General features: G+C 37.0%; 3 protein-coding genes across 5 annotated transcripts; 1 reads left to right on the forward strand and 2 right to left on the reverse strand.

Moving 5' to 3' along the window:
* Position 1: 1 nt before the first annotated feature.
* On the reverse strand, positions 2-1,330 carry LOC113678613 (uncharacterized). Its single transcript, XM_027195512.2, has one exon. It carries the CDS (start codon positions 1,328-1,330, stop codon positions 386-388), a length of 945 nt encoding a protein of 314 aa, XP_027051313.2. The 3' UTR covers positions 2-385.
* LOC113678612 (uncharacterized) lies at positions 851-11,338 on the forward strand. Its single transcript, XM_027195511.2, has 11 exons — positions 851-1,707; positions 3,882-4,279; positions 4,825-4,908; positions 5,278-5,355; positions 5,717-5,953; positions 6,773-7,069; positions 7,773-7,969; positions 9,014-9,359; positions 10,060-10,141; positions 10,655-10,764; positions 10,921-11,338. Exons 1-11 carry the CDS (start codon positions 1,596-1,598, stop codon positions 10,954-10,956), a joined length of 1,977 nt encoding a protein of 658 aa, XP_027051312.2. The 5' UTR covers positions 851-1,595; the 3' UTR covers positions 10,957-11,338.
* On the reverse strand, positions 8,053-19,072 carry LOC113678614 (denticleless protein homolog A-like). 3 transcript variants are annotated; one of them, XM_089211455.1, is made up of 15 exons: positions 18,927-19,072; positions 18,754-18,827; positions 18,579-18,615; positions 18,371-18,466; positions 18,205-18,266; positions 17,306-17,426; positions 16,568-16,752; positions 16,109-16,292; positions 15,329-15,636; positions 15,042-15,079; positions 14,638-14,732; positions 13,938-14,192; positions 12,552-13,333; positions 12,199-12,261; positions 11,790-12,042 (listed from the first exon to the last, which is right to left on the reverse strand). In XM_089211455.1, the coding sequence occupies exons 1-14, from the start codon at positions 18,982-18,984 to the stop codon at positions 12,220-12,222; spliced, it is 2,337 nt and encodes a 778-aa protein (XP_089067581.1). In that variant the 5' UTR covers positions 18,985-19,072; the 3' UTR covers positions 11,790-12,042; positions 12,199-12,219. The 3 variants fall into 3 exon arrangements, with proteins under 3 accessions (XP_089067580.1, XP_027051314.2, XP_089067581.1); XM_089211454.1 differs by lacking the exons at positions 11,790-12,042; positions 12,199-12,261 and adding an exon at positions 8,053-8,242; XM_027195513.2 differs by lacking the exon at positions 12,199-12,261 and having other exon boundaries at positions 11,194-12,042.
* Positions 19,073-19,134: the final 62 nt, after the last annotated feature.

A 19,134-nucleotide genomic window follows, 5' to 3' on the forward strand; every position in this document is an offset into this window, starting at 1 on the left:
ATTTACTTGAAACAATTTTTATTCCCAGATGCCACAATTGTTTTATTTTACACACTGATCCAGATTTCTTTTACAATTTTTTAAAATAGTGCAAATTAAATAAACAGTCTCCCAACTCGTTTCATAGCAACAAAGTTTCTCTATACTCAGGCAATACTAAAACATTCATTACCAACAATTACTGAAAAAGATACTGTTACAAATTGCATTTTTTTTTCTTCATTTGATTAAATTCTGTTTTTCATGTTGTGGAACCTAAGCATGCAATTCTTATTAACTTTCATTTTATTTAAATTAAATGTTCATTAAATGGTGAGCTTCATGAAATTTAAAAAATTAATCACAAAAACTATCAAACATCCATCTTATCAGTAGTTTTTTTTTTTCAATTTCTGTTACAGACTTCTTTCCTGGCCAGTTCTAAAGCACCGATAATTCCAGTTGAATCACCAAAAACGCTTCCCCTAATGTAACTTGCCAATCCATCTTCTGTCTTGAATTTCTCTACCTCAAGATATCCTTTCATTAAATCCTTAAACCATCTTCTTGCTTTGCTAAAAAGTACTCTGCGCTTCAGGATTCCTCCTCCCAAGACAATCACATGAGGAGAGAGCAGATATGTGACATTTAGGCACAGAACTCCGAGGTAGTAGCCAGCCTTCTCCCACACCTCATGATCATCTGTTAGGGTATGGAGTTCCCTTTGGCTCACCTTAGCTCGAGCTGCAATTGCTTTAGAGTGCACCATGCCCTCTACACAATACCCATGGTTGAAACCACACCCCCCAGGGTAGCTGTCCCCATCGAGGGGAGGTACCATAGTATGTCCTCCCTCAAGATGAAGAAGCCCGTGTAAGGGTTTCCCACACACCGCAGCTCCTACGCCGACACCAGTTCCTACAGTGATGTAAACCACCGTGGGAGGATCCGCGGGATCGTGTTCAATTTTCGCGAGTTCAGCCATTGCTGGTGCGTTGACATCTGTATCGAACCCAATTGGAGTGGAGTCGCCGAATTCACGTTTAAAAAAGCCGACTATATCGGTATTTCTCCAAGGTTCTTTTGGAGTTGTGGTGATAAAGCCGTAGGTTGGAGAACTCCTGCACAGATCTACTGGCCCAAAGGAAGCGATTCCGATAGCTTCATATGAAGCGATACCCAGACTCGTGCGCTTCTCCTTAAGGAATTTCGTCAAACTTGAGAGCGTCTCCTGTGGCCTAGCTTCTGTTTCTGTTTCAAAACTCGCAACAATCTTTGTTGGTTGGCGTAACTCTGCAATCGCGGCAATACATGTCGTGCCTCCAAGCTCCACTCCAGCAATATACGCCATTTTTATCGATTCTTGTTTAAAAAAAAAAAATGACAAAACACATCACAAGAAAGAAATATATTTTTCTCAGCTGAGTCTGGCGCGTGAACTGTCAGCGGAACCATTCTCGTACGCGTGCAGGGTTTGACCTCCCGCCTTGCGGATGTAGATCAAGGACTTTCTGTAAAGGTCATTTGCGTGACAATTCAAATAACCTTTTCATTTAAAAAAGAATTTGCATGAAGAATAGACAGACGGTTTCGCTTTCCTTTCATTGTTGAAGAAGATGGCGGAATCCACAGCACCGTACGGCTCCTGGCAAAGCAAGATATCAAGCACTACTGTCGTTTCAGAGTCAAGATCAATAATGGAAGTTAGGATAGACCCTTTCCAAGAAGGTAAGCGTACTTTTGAATAAGTGTCTGCAGTGCTAGTGACAGAGACTGCAAAATTCCTCTGAAAGTACGAGCGTGAGTCGAGCGAAAGCACATGGCAGTAGCTAATGTCAGATGAAGCATTAGCAATCTTTTATTTAGGTTTTTTTTCTTAAGCGTTGCAGGTTCATGTTTAGGTTATGAGCTGATCAAGGTCGGCAAACTTGCATAGGAAGAAGTTGAACGATATATTTTTCCGAGAAGCGTCACGGAAACGGTAAAGAAGAAAAAGCTCACGAGCTAGGCAAGCGACTCTTTAGTGTGCGCCTTTTGTATGCATGAGCGACAAGATTAAAAAGACTGAAAAAAATTATTTCCTTCTGATTAATTTTTTTCACTTAACCGGAAAAAAGCTTTAAAAAAGGCGCTAACCGTTGAGTTAAACGCTAGTAATTTGTAGATATGTATGGCTTACAGAGAGGGACGCTGAATCTGATCAAGGAATAATTAAACCAGATGGTTTTGTCTTGCAAGTTGCCTTAGGCGGGATGGCTGACAGACCTAAAACTCTTAATGAACCATGCCTCATCTTTTTTTTAATTCATGAAAATTTTGACACTTGAAGTAAAGACGTGCTGTTTGGAACAGCTTGACCACTCTTCCTACCGCACAAAGCCAGAAATCTGGAAGTTTTAATTTGATTCCACTTAAAGGCTTTGATTTAGTTTCAGCAGCTACAGCCTAGGCATACCTCCTTCAAGTATATGCATATTAAGAGACTTAACGTTTTTTCAGACAACTTGTACATGTGCGCCGTTAATTTTGATTATCCTGTATTTTTGCACTTGCAAGTATACTAAACTAAAGACAGATAAGTGCAAGGCGTGCAAGGCTTGCCAGACACAGTCAACTACTATTTCAAAGAGCTAAATGTAATTAGTCTGACATTGCATTCACTTCCATTGCGAATAATGTTGCTGCAACTGCTTACTACATGTTTTCTTTGCCTGAGGAAGATTTACAATATGCATTAAGACATTGCGATTCACATGAAAAGTGACTACATAATAAGATAGAAAATTGCATTCTTTTGATATTGAATTTCTTTGCAATGAACAACCACAATTCTTTTCATGATACTTCTAGTTTTTTCTTAAGTCCAAGAGTAAACCTTTTTCCTCAGAATTGAGGTTGTTAGGTTACTTAATATCTCTAAGTTGCAACTGAGAAATGCCACTTTCATTAAAATTATTTGATTCAATGTTTCCAGACTTTCATCGTTATGTATTTAAAGCTTAAAATTGCAATAATATGAATTAATAATGAACTTTGTAACAAATTGTGCATCAAAAATGTGCAAGTTAGGATGCTACAAGGATTTCTAAATTTGTTTCCTTGCTCTTCTGTTTTCTAGTTTGGTAGAAGACCTTTGCTAAATGTTACTTGATTGTCTTTTCTCTTTAAGGTGCCATATAGTCTTCACTAAACAATCATCCATAATTGGCATCTTACCTTATGTAAATGTGGCATTGACATTGAGATAAAATGCTTGAAGCCTGTTGGCTAGTTCATTAAGAGCTCTTGACACACAAAATCCATTATTGTCTCATCTGAATTTACAAGGTGGATATCAGTTTTCACTTTGACCTTTACTCCTGCCTATAAAGAAGCTTGGTGGCAAAAGATGTTTAAGTTTGGCTGGGATTATCCATGCCAATCAGTCCTTTATTGCATAACATTTGTCACATTCTATTTGTCTTCCTTGATAAAATTATTCAAAGATTTCTCTCAAATTAAGGAAAATTTTTATTTAGGCCTCTTGAAAAACTCAACATATCTGGGTGTATCTCCGTTTGACTAATCCTCAATTGAGTGCTTAAAAATAATGATCCAACATTTTACTTGCAATTCTTTACAATACCAAACTGAAATTAACATTGTGAGAATTCTATGGCAGATGGTAAGAGCAATCATGGGGTAGACTACTGAGATCATGGGAGTGAAGGGTTAATGATCAGTTAGTGGTTTTTATGAGTCACTGGGAGTGCTGTGTTTGGCTGTTGTGATTACTTTGGCTTCATTTTTACCACACTCAATGGAAATTGTTTTTAATTCACTAATGAAAGCAAGTAATTTAGTATGTTTATAAATAAGTGAACAAACTTATAGGTTCTTTGTTTTGCCACCTACTCTTGTAGATAAAGTCTTCTGGTCAGAGATGCGGCCAGAGGAAGAGGGAAGATATGTCATCTGTTGTTGGAGTGGGGGACTAGAATCCATTACCCCAGATGGTTTCAGCAGTCGAACACTTGTCCATGAATATGGAGGGGGTGCTTTCTTTGTTCACAAGTACCGGATCTATTTTTCCAATTATGAAGATCAAAGGATGTACTGCCAGAAAATAAAGAAATCTGGGACTGAACCAGTTCCTATCACTCCAAAGCATAAAGCCTGGAGATATGCTGATGGTGCCATGTACAAAAAAAACATCGTTGTTTGTGTACGTGAAGATCATGAGGTGCTTTCTGAAGGAGCAGAAGAGGCACAAAACACAGTTGTATCTATCAACCGGAAGAAAAAAGAGCAGGTTGTGTTGGTGAGTTACTATGGTAGTCATAACCTGTTTGCTATTTTGTGTAAGTCTGCTATGGGGAGAATTTAAATGTTAATCACTTCTGAGAATTCAAGAGTGAAGGACAGGTACAATCACCAGTTCAAGTTTTTTATTGAATTTTTTGAGGAAATACTTGGAAAATGTATAACTCAAGAAGCGTCATTGTATTATTTAGGTATAATAAAGTTTGCACAGTTATTGTTACTGGACAATTAACTGAGCCCTTTCTAAAATGAAAAATGTATATTACTGCTAACTTGCTAGCACTACAGTACAACAGTTTGACAAAAAACTTAATTTTTTATGAAGGGTAGCTTGTGATTTTTCCCTCAAAAAATGTATACAGGTCTGGGTAAGCCCACAGATTTACTTAGTCAATTGGAAACCCTTGGACTCATACTTTTACTTGTCTAAGAATCCATAGGTCTCTAATATTCATTTGACAAATATCTACTTTGCAAAGTCAGGTTTGACAAGCATGTGTTTAGTGATTTTAATGGATGTTTTTTATGTGTTTTCATCCCCAGGTTTCAGGAGCAAATTTTTATTCAACTCCAAGAGTATCCAAGAATGGCACAATGGCTTGGGTACAGTGGAATCACCCAAATATGGTAAGATTAATTAGAGAAGAAATGCACAAGACTTTCAGTGCATCCAGTGTTACACATTGACCTGGTAATTTGGTCTGAGCCATATTGGGAAGACAAAATTTATGACCTCATTCTGTCAGGCCAGTGGAGACCAACAGGTTTTCAAGAACCACAGAGAATAGGGAGCAAGAGTGTTAGGATTGACAGGAGAGTAAAAAGCACTGAAGAGGAAGAAAGGGTGGTTAGCTTGAGGGAAATGCAAAAATGTCAAAATCTGTCATTTGATAATCTTCAGTATTTTCTAAACAAGGGAGTTAGGAATAACAAATTTAGGAAGTAGGAGATTGGGAAAGATTTTCTAAACTAAGTGAGATTTTTTTTTATTTAAAGCCATGGGATGACACTGAGCTTTGGCTGGCAGAAATATCATCGGATGGAGATTCACTAAAGGACGACACAAAACGAAAGGTAGGGACACTGTTGAAAATTTCAAAGTTGTTACTCAAATCCTAGGGCCACTTATTTACACAAGGTCTGACCCAACCATGGTTTTACCCAATCAGTGGGCCTATGGCCTTCTCTATATGACCGTTGATTTAATTGAATAAATGTCCCTACACTGTTAGGTTTGGGCCCTCTTGACGCTGTTCAAAAAAATATTAATGGCTTCGATAAAAGGGTCAACTAAATGGGGGATTGTTTAGGATGCAGTTTTGAAATCTAGAGATGAAACACAAAGATGTAATTTAAGGTCTTCAACTTGTTAGCTTCTTTTTTTCTCTTTTTATAATACTGATTGTCCTTATCTCTTTGTTGTCTGTATATTTAGGTAGCAGGGGGAGTTGGTATCAGCGTCATGCTTCCCAAGTGGTCCCCAGATGACAAGCTCCTTTACATCCATGACAAAACGAACTGGTGGAATCTTTATCAGTTAGATGATGATGACGAGGAGACCAGTTTGTGTCCAAGGAAGGAAGAGATTGGTCAGCCAGCGTGGGAGTTTGGAGGGAGTCCGTATTCCTGCAATCCCACTGGAAATGGTGACATTCTCATGATTCATGGCTCGGTATGACTCTTTTAATCACAGATAACAATTATTTTTTTAAAATGGCTGTTCCTTCAAAATGACTAACAAATTGTCTGAAGAGGCAAAGTTGTCTGATATACCAAGTTGAATCCTTTAGGTGTTTGGAGATATGTTAATTGGTTTCCCATTTGGCTGTTATCTGCATTTGGCTACTCTTCATTTACTTTTGCTCTCATGAAAAGCTAATAATCAAAACATCAACGATAGAAACTCTATGGTGGCCAATTTCTGTTATCAACTCAAGTGATAAAACCAAATCATCTTGTTACATGAGTCAAGTAAACTAAGGCCTGCTCATCACTGCACCCAAGCCATTGTGCCATTCTTAGATACTCTTGGAGTTCAATAAAAATTTGCTCCTGAAACTTGCAAATAAAAACAATTAAAAAAATATCAATCATCATCCCAAAACACATGCTTGTCAACCTGACTTTGCAAAGTAGATAATTGTCAAATGAATATTAGAGACCTATGGATTCTAAGACAAATATAAGTACCAAATTCTCAGAACTAGCATCATAAGAATTGTATGGCAGACAGTAAGGAGAATTGATAATGAGATCTTGGGCAATAAAGGTTTAAATGAAAGTGCAAAAAGTCAGGCACTCTACATAGAATACTTTTTTTTGCCTTTTCCAAAGACTCCTGATAGAATTCAAAATAGAGACAATCAAAAAGTAGTAACAATGTCTTGCATGAAAGTATTAATAATGAAATATCTGAAACAACAACTCAAAGCTGTTCTTCTGGAAATGATTATTCATATTTTGCCTTACATTGTTTTATATGTGTGTGCAGGAGCTGGCATGCCTCAAACCCTCTGGTGAAAAGCAGGATATTAAAATTAAAGAGGATGATTACAAAGCTTTTTCCAAGCTGGAATACTCTCCAGATGGAAAGTACGCATACATGGTGGCAGGTGGACCACAGACGTTTGCAAAGCTTATAAAATTGGACCTGAAGTCTGGAAAATCATCAGTTATCCGTGAATCTCACGGTGCTCTGGATATTGATGGGTACATTAGTGTTCCTCAAGAAGTGAGCTGGGATACACGTGATGGTGCAAAGGCCTATGGATATTACTACCCCCCTCAGGTAGGTCTGTGCTTCTAAGGGGAACCTGGAATGTTTAGGGTGATGTTATGTACAGATCAAGTTTGTCGTTAGTTTTTCAGATCTTTACTTTCATGATCTTTGTTAGGTTCTTAGCTTTTTTTCCTTTGACAATTTCCAATATGACTTAGTTACAAGTTGAGGGTTTGAAACAATGAATGATTTTTCTTACTGTCTTTATTGCAAAGTGCTAATCCGGATCATCTTACAAAAAACAACATCCCATGCCTCACACCTAAGTATGCAAAGCACATAACACCACTCTGCTGAAGCAAAACAATTCAAGCACCTTTCTTTTAGATTGATCCTTTACACCTTAACTTTTATCAGTATTCATAATTATTCTCCATACTGGTCTCTAAACATTTCCTAAGGTGCTGACAAGGTGATTTTTTTTTCAAATTAGAGCTTCTTTAGTTGGTTATCATTACCTTTATTCTCTCCACCTTAATGTTTGATTCAGGGGTGATGTTGTTTGGAGAATTTAAATGCCAGTCACTCTAAGGGATCAAAGGGTAAATGTGGTAAACTCATCAGTTGCATTCCTTACATGAGAGGCATGGCTTAATTTGCAGCAAGTTAAGCCAGTAGTGCAAATGCTACTGAACACTTCCTAAGAAACAATAGGATGATCACTATGTACAGATCAGGTATTTTTCATGCATTGTGTTATAAAACTTTTCAGAACAAGGATTATCAAGGGCCAGATGATGAGACACCTCCACTGCTTGTCAAGGTTCATGGGGGACCCACCAGTGCTTGTTCACCAGTGCTTGATCTCAACAAACAATTTGTTACATCCCGAGGCTTTGCAGTGTTGGATGTCAACTACCGTGGCAGTACAGGATTTGGCAGAAAATTCAGGGATGCTCTTAAGACGAAGTAAGTGCACAAACCAGAGTTATCATTAACCCTTGTACTCTGAAGATCTCATTAGTAATTCTCCCAATTGTCTGCCATAAAATACTTATGATTTCAATTTGGAGAAGTTATAATTAGATCAACTTGAGTTTCTTCTTTATTTTCCTCACTTGTCTACTTGATTCTGTGTTGATATTGTAAGGAGAAATTCTGTCCTGGTCTCTCATGGGAGTTTAAGGGTTAAAAGCTGGTACTGCTGGCCAAAAGAAGCTTGGTTTCATTCATCTCATTTTCCTATAAGTAGTGATGAAAAATCATATATTAATTATTGAAATACCTTTGAAACAATTTGTACAGCAGTCATTTCCCCGTTTTGAGAGGAATTGAATGCATGATTTACAGGTTTAGATGTTTGATTCCATTCCGTCTTGAATTGGCTTAAAAGGTTGTATGAACTGAACAAACACGTGGGATGATCTTTGGCAAAATTTTTCAATGATGCTTGGAAAATTAATGGCAGCAGGAATGACCCAGCACACTTGGTGGGGTGTGCAATAATAGAGCTCACATGATAAATCCCCAATTAACATTTTCCTGATCAACAAATTAAATATTTTTCTTAAATGGGTTAATCTGCTAGACACTGACCCACCAATACCAGTATATCTTGTTGTTAACCCTAAGTGCGCACAATCGAAGAACAGTTCAAGTTAACCTTTATGTGAATAACCAAGTGAGAAACATCAGTAGGAAATCTGTCATACTTCCTAAGTTAAGCAGAACAGCACCAAAGGCTTATGGCTTCTTCAGATTTTGTGGATCCACACCAATTACAGATTGAGTTGTGTGTCAGTTCAGCTTGCTAAATTCCCTGGTTACAAAACAGTCAAGTTTAAAACAGCTTTCAAGAACAACAGATGTATATTGGTAAACACTAATGCATAATCCTGAAGTAAATTAACACTTTTGAAGTAAGAAATTCACTTTTTTCAAATATAAGTCACAAAAACACATTTCGGTATTCAGAAACAATTTTAAAAGTAATTCATATGGATTCCATCACAGCTGGGGACTGATAGATGTTCAAGACTGCTGTGATGGTGCACTGTATCTGGCTAAAGAAGACAAAGTTGATGGCAAAAGGCTTACAATTGATGGTGGCTCAGCAGGGGGCTTTGTTGCATTATCTGCCTTAACATTTCATAAAGATTTCAGTGCAGGAACAAGCAATTATGGAGTATCTGACATCTCAGCCCTTGCAGAAAATACGCACAAGTTTGAAAGTCACTACACTGAAACACTTGTTGGCCCATATCCTGAAGATAAGGCAACATATGAGGAGAGGTCACCAGTATATCATGCTAGTGAGTGCAAGGCTGCTCTGGCAATGTTTCAAGGCTCTGAGGACAAGGTGAGCTTTTTATGAGTATTTCTTCACAATCAGACTTTCTTGAGCTGGTGACAACTGTGAACTAGCTACTAGCAATTTCCTACATTACGTAAAAAAACTGCCAGCTGGTGCCCTTTCAGGAAAAAGGCTGTGATCACTAGAATTAGATATAAGGCACCTTATTTACTAGGAAAGGACAAAAAAATTATCTTGTACCAGTTTAGGGTCACTTATATGAAATCATTGTAAGTGGAAGTAATTTCAGTGTTAAAAAGTTTTTCATAAACTCTGATAGATTATGAAAATATTTTTCCAATAAAATAAAGATTTAACCAATCCTAAAAGTAGAGCTCCAATCAGTTCAGATTCTACTAACCTTCATTATGTGAGTTTATCAGTAAACAGAGGAATTAAGTAAGAAGACTGGATACTAATCCACTGTAAGGTCACTCTTAGCATTTCATCAGGCTTCCCTGACAGTTTGCCAGCACTCATTTACACTCCTGTGTGAAAAGAGGCATTGTGAGAGTAAAATGATTGTCCAAGAACACAACACACAAGTGGCAATGTTGAAAGTCAAGTGGGGCTCACACTAAAACCTTCAAATCTGCAGTCCATAGTGCTAGCTGTCACTCTGACTAGCAGGTGTTATCCTAAAATTTCTATGAGATTGTGAGATATGAGAAAGGTTTAGTTCTTTCATTTGTTTATTGTTCTTTAGATCGTCCCACCTGAACAGTCAGAAAAGATGTATGATGCAGTCAAGGACAATGGAGTCCCTGTGGCATACAAAGTTTTTGAAGGTGGTGTGTTTAATGTCACTGTTGACTGAAAAGTGTTTACAGAGTTAACCATGCATGCACTGAGTTTGAGTGAGCTATTTGGTGCTGTGCCTGTTCTTTTCAAAGAGAAACAGATTCAGCTTGCTGCTCCTGAAATCAATTTGTTCAAGAGTGCTCATAGGGAGTTTGAAAAATTGTAGAACAAGACACAAGATCATGCCCTTTATAGCACAGAAACTACCAAGATTAAACTCTCTGACATGAAACTCTCATTTCAATTCTCACTTTTCTAACCATAACAGTGGAAAGAAGTTTACTTGCCTAGATCAATTGTTGATGGAAGAGATTAATAATTAACACAAACTGACTCATGCAAGTTAGATGAGTATGACATTCCCCTCCCCCCCACCCTCCTGCCATGAGTGGACTGAATGAGACAAATTCCTCTGCACTGAGGGGAAGAAAAAACAATTTTCCGACTTTATTGTTCATGCAACCTTAATCATTGATGAAATCTTTTATTCTTTTTCCAAGGTGAACAACATGGTTTTCGCAAAGCAGAAAACATTAAATTCTCTATTGATGGAGAATTCTACTTCTACTCCAAAGTTTTCAATTTTGATGCACCTGGCATTCAAGTGGATGTGAGTAGCTTTAACATTTTACATCACATGAATGATTATTTATGGTGATGTTTTGCATTAGTAAGGAGAGGATGAATTGGCTGTTACTTATTGTAAGCACCATTGGCCAGTTACATTCCATCTTAATTTTATTTCATAAATTTGTTGTATCTGCAGCTCGTGATTGAAAACTTACCTGAAGAAGAAAGTTAAGATTGTGATGTGAAGGTGTGCTCAGAAAGAAGGATTTATCTGGATAACACTGATTTTGATGATATGAGGGGTAGAATAAAAGGTTTAGATGCCAATCTGAAAGCAGCAGTGGTATTGTTGGGTTTTCTTTTCTGCATTTGTTTGTACCTTTTTCAAATGCAAGATTTGTTAGAGGTCAAACTTTTGAATTCTATTTGGAACTTTCTCATTAAATTCTAGCTTTTCTACTATTGATAATGTAGATGACTTTATTAGTCCAAAAAGTGTGTTACGTAAAACGCATTTAACAGTTGCATTATGTGCTATTAACAACATAAGTTTTCAAAAACTATTGACAGGTTTTGTACAGTTACTGAAGGTTGCAATAAAATTTAAAAATAAAGGTAGTGAGTGACCTTTATTGTTTTGCACAACCGCATCAGAAGTTGAGGATACATAGTTGTGGAATTCATATAGGAAATCCTTGAAAGAACACTACAGAGCACTTGTATTTCAACTTTGGCTAAAGAAAAAGAGGAGCTTTTTGAAAAGTTTGGCTAAGAGGAGGAGGCACTCTGAAATCTAAGTGTTATTTTTCCAAGCAGTGTCTTCCATTTTAATTGATTTAGTGATGATTGCAGTTATTCAAAGTCTCCTAAGAATTGATCTGAAACTTTACAATGTCCTAGCCACCACTGGATTCAAGTTAAATTTAATGAAATCTTTAGACATTGAAAATAATCACAGTTTTATTTCTATCAGCTGAAACAACATAAACTCTGCACTCTCTCATTCTTGACAACATGAACTAGTAAGGGGAAAAATGATGTTAACCAAACCCCATCTGCTAAATATTTTTTCTTTTCATTAAAAATAAGTAAATTCTATTTTATACACATTTAAATAACACTTTCCTCTTTAAAAAAATCATCTCAGTCTGTAATCTCCATGTTTTCTTGAAAGGTCTTTTGATAGCTGTGATGATTGTTGATGTAGAATAATTTTCTAAATTGTCAATTCTTGTAAGTTCTAAAAAACATTTTAGGAATGGCTGACTGGTTTGAAATAAGTCAAAATGCTCTTTCCTGGCTTGGAATTATCTTCTCTCTGACAAGAGAACCAAAAGACAAGAGGTGATAAATAATTTATTTAATTGTTTTTCCTCACAAGAGTGATCAAAGTAGCTCACTTAATAGAGATCAATTTTATCCTCTAAAAGTAAAGACTCAAAACACATCATCAGTCAAGGAGAAATATATTTACCCTAGGCTCAAGTGAGACCCGTTAGATTGAGAGATAGGCACACCACCATGTCACATACTCCCTCTATAAATCATAAATTAAATTATGAATAAATGTTTATCTTTTGCTTAACCCTTAATAGCCCAGCATCATTATGTTCATTCTCTATACTGTTATCTGAACATTTCCCATGATACTGACAGGAGAATTCATACATCAATCCAGAGCTTTTTTGGTTGGTGATCATTTCCTTTATTCCCATTACCTCAATGTTTAATTCAGTTGAGCTGCTTTAAGGAGAAATTTGATGGTAGTCACCCCTTGGGGTTAAAAAGTCAAGAACATTTCGAAGGGAGACATAGTTAACATCTTACCTGTGGTGGTAAACCATAGGCTTGTGATTCTTCATCAGAAACTGTGGTTATGATTGAATCTGTGTTTTCAACAAAGTTTTTGCCTCCCTTCTCAGGCAGTGGAATACTTCTCTCACCATGCTCTTCTTGACGACGATTGCTCAACTGTGTTAGCCAGTTTGCAGAATGAGCTTTCGCAGTAACCTTTTGTTCAGAAGTTGCTTCTGATTTTTGGTGACAATTAAAATCAAGTTCCAGTTTGGCAAATTTAGCCTCACCAGGAGAACTGTTGTTAATTAGTTTGTTTTCCTTATCAGGGTTTAAACTTGATTTATTCCAATTTCTAATTCCCACATGGCCTGCATTTGAATTTAAGGGATCACTGATGCATAATCTTTTCCTGAGAGGCAACACTGAAACATTCTTTTGTCCATTGAAATGAGTATTTTCAGTTTTATCTTCAGTCCTGTATTCTTGTCTTTTATTTTTGGCAGTTTGGTTTGGTTGTTTGACATCTTGTAAAGAATTAATAGCTTTCTGTGTCATGTCAGAGCATTTCTGAGCTGTAACAGACTGGATCTGGTGATTTAATTGGTCATCACTGTCACTGTGACATCGCTTTCTTGAATTTGATTTTAACCAGGATGTCAGCAATTGAGTTGGGCTGTGAAACTTTGAGGCAGCAGGTGACTTAGGGCTGGAGCAGGGTGATGACTGGGATCCAGAAGAGGAGGGAAAGGAGACAGAGGAAGGCACTATCTGAGAATCTGAGTTCTTATTAGGAACCACGTGAGGTGATGGACCTGAGGAAAAAATACAATCAATTTTCATTGTTTTGGGATATAACTGAATTTACAATGATGTGTGAAAGACATTTCAAAAAGTTTGGCTAATAATGTCAGTTTCTTCTTTTGCATAAGTTTCCTTCTTGTCCTCCTTGGTCCATATACAGTTTTATTCTTGTTCCTTTGGTTTCTCTCTCCCTTGAAAAACTGTTATTTCAACATTTTAATCCATTTTAAGACAAAACATATGAGTTGGAACTTTTCTAAAGTTAGTGTTATGATAATGATATCAAAGTTTCTCAACTTTTGGTGACCTATTTTAAGGACCTAAATATTGTAATGTTGGTCTGTAAATGATGTGAAAATAATCATTCAGTGGTAGCATTTCTCACTTTGTTTTGTCAGAAAAACAATTTTCATTTATTTTCCACGCCTTTCTATGACCCACACTCAAATTCCATAACCCTCTACAGCTGGAAAAGGACACCAAAATTTCCATGACCATCCAAGTTTTCCATTATCTGTACAGACCCAGCTGTATATGATTCACCTCACATTAATGACTCAAAATGTTGTAAGCAATACTAGCAGCAACTTTTAATGCAAATGTTATAGAGAATACCTGTTGTCAGGTTTTGCAAACTTGTAGAAAGCTTTGGAGACAAAGATTGCATTTGAAGATTTTGTGTCTTTTGCGAGCTTATTTTATGGGAGCTCTGCAATTTGGGAGACACCTTTCCAACAGGACTGGAGATTTTATTTAATCTTGGATTGGTGATGACTTTTGATAGTGGGGTCCAGAGTAATCTCTTTGACTCAGGGCTGTTGTTGGGAGAAGGACTTGGTGTTCTATGAAATCTTGATGGACTTGAAGCTTCTGCAAGGTGCATAATCATCAAAGTGAGAAAAGAATTCAATAAAACTGTTTCAAGATTGGGCTACATTTTGCAATGAAGAAATGTAAAATGGTTTCCGTGTTTACATAGCCTGATGTAAACACACGGGAGGTTGGGAGAACATGAGATAAGTGTAGGAAACCACGATGCGAAGCAGAATGGTTTCCAACTTATTGAGTGTTCTCCCAACCTCCCAAGTGTTTACATCAGGCTATGTAAACATGGAAACCATTTTACATTTCTTTTACAAAATAACTAATGAAAGAGGAACAAAACCGTGTTTACATACGCTCATGTAAAATGGTTTTATGGCCAATCAGAGCGCGCATACTATTTGAATTATTTTATAATGGATGATATAGACCAAAGACATAGTGCGGTCACATGCTCAACATTAAACATTTCAGTTTTGTTGTTTTTCCTTACCATTGATGGGAGAATGAGATCCTGTGCCAGTTCCTCTAAAGCTCTCACCAATGACATCATGTTTATCACTGTTATTTGTTCTGCAATCCATTCTCCTATAGATTCAGGGATCAAATGATCATGTAATGCAGTGAGATGAGTTTCAAAATATGAATTGAAAATAAATATTTCATTCCTCTGGCAGAAAAGTGTAATAGCTACTTTTTAGCTTTGGGGATAAGGCAATTTTTCTGTTGTTTGTGCTGTTTTTGTCTTGAGGGGAAACAAGCGAAAACCTTCTGGTTCTAAGAAATTTTAAATCAAGGTTCAAACTTAACAAGAGTGTATTGGAGTTGTACTGTGCTTTCCACTCTTAGCTTGTTGTGAGCATGAATTTCCAGATTGTCTGTGAACATGACACTTACCATATTCTAAAGCTGTTATCATCTGAACAAGTTATAACCTGTGGAGGCAAAAAAAAGAAAATCACCAAAATTAGAGAAATGTTGGGTTTACATTCCTCAACTATCTATGTAAAGGAGGCCTCAATTTCAGATAAACACTCATTTTGCAAAAATATCAACAACAGATTTCATGTCCAGCTTATTTGCTTGAAAAATCCTTTATGTTAAATTTAATTTCTAACTTTACTGTTATGTTTTAAATAGATTATATTCTTATCCATTTTTTTTATTGTCCAGCAACTACACACCTTTCCCTGATCAGATGGACACCATGCAACACTTGTCACCTCTCCAAGATGTCCCTTTAGCAGGGTGGGTGGGGCAGTAGGGTCTGACACCCTCCATATGAAGGCATCGTTCTTACTTGATCCACTGAGTAAGTACATGTCATCAGGACTGAGAGCTGCTTTGACATAAAAAGTGGAGTTCATGTGACCTGCGAAAGTACACACAGGCTCCTGACCTAATGCAGTGCAGCTGTACATGTAGATTTTGTCATCTGTACAGCTTGCAAATAAGGATGAGTGGTTGGAGTCCAAGACAAGCGATGAAAAACCTGGAATTATAACAGTCTTTTAAAATAAAAGTGTTATAGATCAAATAACTAGAAAATAAAGAGTCATATCAACAACAACCACAACAAATCTCCATCTGTTCTCAAAAAGAGTACTTGGTCTTACAGTGAAATAACAAGAAACATAGCCTGATCTTTCCTGAGTCAAGCTGAAGAAACCATGAGGTTTGCAAGCTAGCCCCTTCCCATTTTAAAAAAAAAAGCAACAGGAGACAAAAATCAGACTTAATAGACAATGTAGTATTACTACACAAGACAGATTCTAGAATTTCTATTTAAACTACTTTTGGTGTTGTTCTGACAGCAACAAAGGATTGAGTGGATGACTAAGGACAAAAGCCTTTTGCCCCAAAAGCAACAAATGTTTCACTTCTTTGGCAAAAGCAAAAGTATTTTGCAGGGATGACATTAATGCTAAACATGGCTCTATGGTTTTTGGTTACAAGCAACTTACCATGTTTTCTCCTGACTCCTTGCTCTGGGTAAGGAAAAGTGTGAAAAGGAAGTGGGTCTGCTTTGAGGTTGGTATAGGTTTTACGCAGGTCCCAGATCTTGATACTACCATCCATTGCTCCAGCTGATACGAGTTTCTCCCCTCCTTGGAATAGCACTGCTGTTACACTTTGCTGGCCGGAATTCTGTGAGCACATGATTTTAATTAAGAAATTTATAAGTAGGAAGGTGGTTTGAAATAATAGTGGAATATTCTAAAGAATAGCTTCACACTTGAATTAAAAAAAAAATCAGGCCTTCAAACTTAGTTGCAGAATTATGGGTATAGGTAAGAATTCTCTGAGCTCTGATGCTTAATGTACACTTGATAATGAGACAACTGACAAACCATTTGTTAGTCCACACAACTACTTTGCACAATAGACCAACAAACACCACTGTTATATCAAGTCATCTTTACCATAACTGGTTGCGAAGAGGTTGACCTTCTGGATTTCTTTTTCATTGTTTGTGGTGTCCCAGAGAGTTTCTCTGCATGTGCATTGCTTATTATATTAACAGGTTGACTGAAGTGTCCTGAGCGACGATTACATCTCATGTCCCATACCATCACATTGCCGTCTCTTGCACCTGAGGCAAAGACAACTGAGGAAGGAAAAAATGACTTTGTTAATTCTATTTACAAGTTTACTAGTACTTTTGACAGCTATCTGTGAAGACCTGAGATGGTTTTACAGGCAAAATAGTGGGCTAGATTCTACTCTTTGGATTCTAACAAAAACCAATCACTATCAACAGCAAAATTGCAAGACTAATTGCTCAAATCTTGGAGTCACAGTCGGTTGTACATTGTAATAATCCTGTATCAGTTACATTGCAAGAACCTGACTAGATGTCTTCACTTGTGTCAAACGATGCTGAATTGCTCAAATATCAGCATATTGCTGCCAGTATTCTCCTTATCAGGCATTAACCAGTAAAAATTTACACCTGAAGTACTTCTTACTGCCACCTAAAATTGCTTGGAATGTTGAAAGTTCAATGGGTGGTAGGTTTGCTCAACCAATTTGAAAATTTCTTTTACATGCTTAAATTAAGGGAGAACACTGTGTAATGGATATCACTGAATTGTTTTCAATACAACTCTTGCATGAACCATCCCACCAGTTTATTGACTGCTACAGTAACAATAACTTACAGATGTCATCTTCTCTGAAGTCCACAGATTTCACGCTACAAGTGTGCCCCTTGAAGACTGCCAAGCAGTCGTCGCGGTTGACATCCCAAAGTCTCACTGTCTGGTCACCAGATGCTGTAACCTGTTGAAATTCATCAGCACACTCATTACAATAATTTAATTTCATATCTGTGAAAGAAAAATTATTCAATCAGTTGTAAAGTAGCAGAATTATTTACCGAAAAGAAAACAGAAATCTTCAACATTGGACACAGAATTAATTGTCAGGTCTGTAATATAATCTCCATCATCAAGCAAAAGTAACACAGCTACAAGATAATTTGATTTAATCAACTGAGTTGAAAATTTAAATAGGCCATCGTAAATAATTTCTAAGGCTTTTGTTTTTTTCTTTGGAGCATTAGCCCTTGGTCAGAGGGAAGAAATGTCAGCTTTAGAAACTCTTTACAGTGGTCAATTTACATTATAAACCCAGTTAAAAAAATCAAATTATCTTGTATTACCCCCCACTGATGCAGCAACACAGTCTCTATAGAAACTAAACCCCCCTTAAAACAGCAACAGTTTTATTAAAACAAAAAAAAAAATTCTCCATAACTATTGGTTCAATGGTCAGCTGCCAGAGTGGAGGAAATGAAATTTGCTAATAAATATTGCAGATCAATATCAGTATCTGGGTAACTGCCCACCTACCCCTCCCTTAACTCAACAACAGTCAATTGATAACAAGTTAGGGTTAATGTTGGGTCAGGGGAGGGGTAGGTGGGCAGTTGCCCAGATACTGATATTGATCCAATATTGCTAACTTAATTTTTTGAAACACCCATGAATAATGATGTTCAATCTTCTGATGTCTCCTTATGGCTTTTGAAATAATTTTTCTCCAATTTACATCTTACCATATATTGCTCCCAGTGCATCCATGCAATATCAAACACTGCATTCTCATGAGCGTTCCATTCTGAAATTTTTAAAAAGTTCAATTGAATATTATTCCCAGTCTTGGGTCCTCAAGAGAAATGAATGAACATATAGAATCTGCAATGGATAATTTTACGCTCATACCTTTTATGAGTGATTTTGGAGATGTTCTCCTTGAATCCAGTATTTGAACCCAGCCTTCTTCATCAGCAATCCCCAACATATGTCCACCGAGACCAGCTTGCAATGATAAAATACATTTTAAAAATATCGACATGATAAACTGTTTGAGTTACCAGATTGCCAGCCAAAAACGAAAGAAACAGACAGTCTTTAGCTGGAGAAAACTTACCACGACTAAAACGACATGCAAATGGTGGTACATCGATCTGCAATTGCAAAACAAAGCGAAGCTCAGAGATTATTTTTGATTTTGTGTTGTACACACGATCAAATTTAAAGTTTTATGGTGAGCAAAACGAGTTCTAAATAAATAGATCATGGAGGTAATTTTTCTATACACCTACCTCTCTTCTTTGGACGAGATATTCATCATCTCTAACACAACTGAACGTATTTAACGCGAAGTCGAAAGGAAAAGCTGAAATATTCAAAGAGGAAGGTGTTCGCTTTGTGTACTAGTCAACTACACGATTTGTTTTAAAAACACACGATAATAATCCGTCATTTTCGCACTCACCCCTCTTCAGCGGACTAGGAACAAGTTGTCTATGGAAAATTGAATCAAGGAGAGTCATATTTTGTCAGTATTCGTCATGAATATAAACCCACGTTGAAATTTATCACGGCAGCAGAAAGAAGGAGTCTTCCCGCGAAATCAAAAGTGCGCGGGAAGGTTTCAACACTGGCCTCTGATTGGTTTGTTATTCGCGGAAAGATCCCAACAT

This window comes from Pocillopora damicornis, chromosome 7 (assembly GCF_964200805.1).
Source record: "Pocillopora damicornis chromosome 7, jaPocDami1.2, whole genome shotgun sequence".
Classification (NCBI taxonomy): Eukaryota; Metazoa; Cnidaria; class Anthozoa; order Scleractinia; family Pocilloporidae; genus Pocillopora; species Pocillopora damicornis.

What these genes read in the sequence shown, in the direction of transcription:
- LOC113678614 (XM_027195513.2), bottom strand. Translation starts at nt 18,984, where the DNA reads ATGACTCTCCTTGATTCAATTTTCCATAGACAACTTGTTCCTAGTCCG. An exon ending in AGGAGTCAGGAGAAAACATG is followed by an intron (nt 15,637 to 16,108) that starts GTAAGTTGCTTG and finishes TTATAATTCCAG; the next exon opens with GTTTTTCATCGCTTGTCTTG. An exon ending in TTTGCAAAACCTGACAACAG is followed by an intron (nt 13,334 to 13,937) that starts GTATTCTCTATA and finishes TTTTTTCCTCAG; the next exon opens with GTCCATCACCTCACGTGGTT.
- LOC113678612 (XM_027195511.2), top strand. Translation starts at nt 1,596, where the DNA reads ATGGCGGAATCCACAGCACCGTACGGCTCCTGGCAAAGCAAGATATCA. An exon ending in GATATTACTACCCCCCTCAG is followed by an intron (nt 7,070 to 7,772) that starts GTAGGTCTGTGC and finishes AAAACTTTTCAG; the next exon opens with AACAAGGATTATCAAGGGCC. An exon ending in AGGGATGCTCTTAAGACGAA is followed by an intron (nt 7,970 to 9,013) that starts GTAAGTGCACAA and finishes ATTCCATCACAG; the next exon opens with CTGGGGACTGATAGATGTTC.
- LOC113678613 (XM_027195512.2), bottom strand. Translation starts at nt 1,330, where the DNA reads ATGGCGTATATTGCTGGAGTGGAGCTTGGAGGCACGACATGTATTGCC.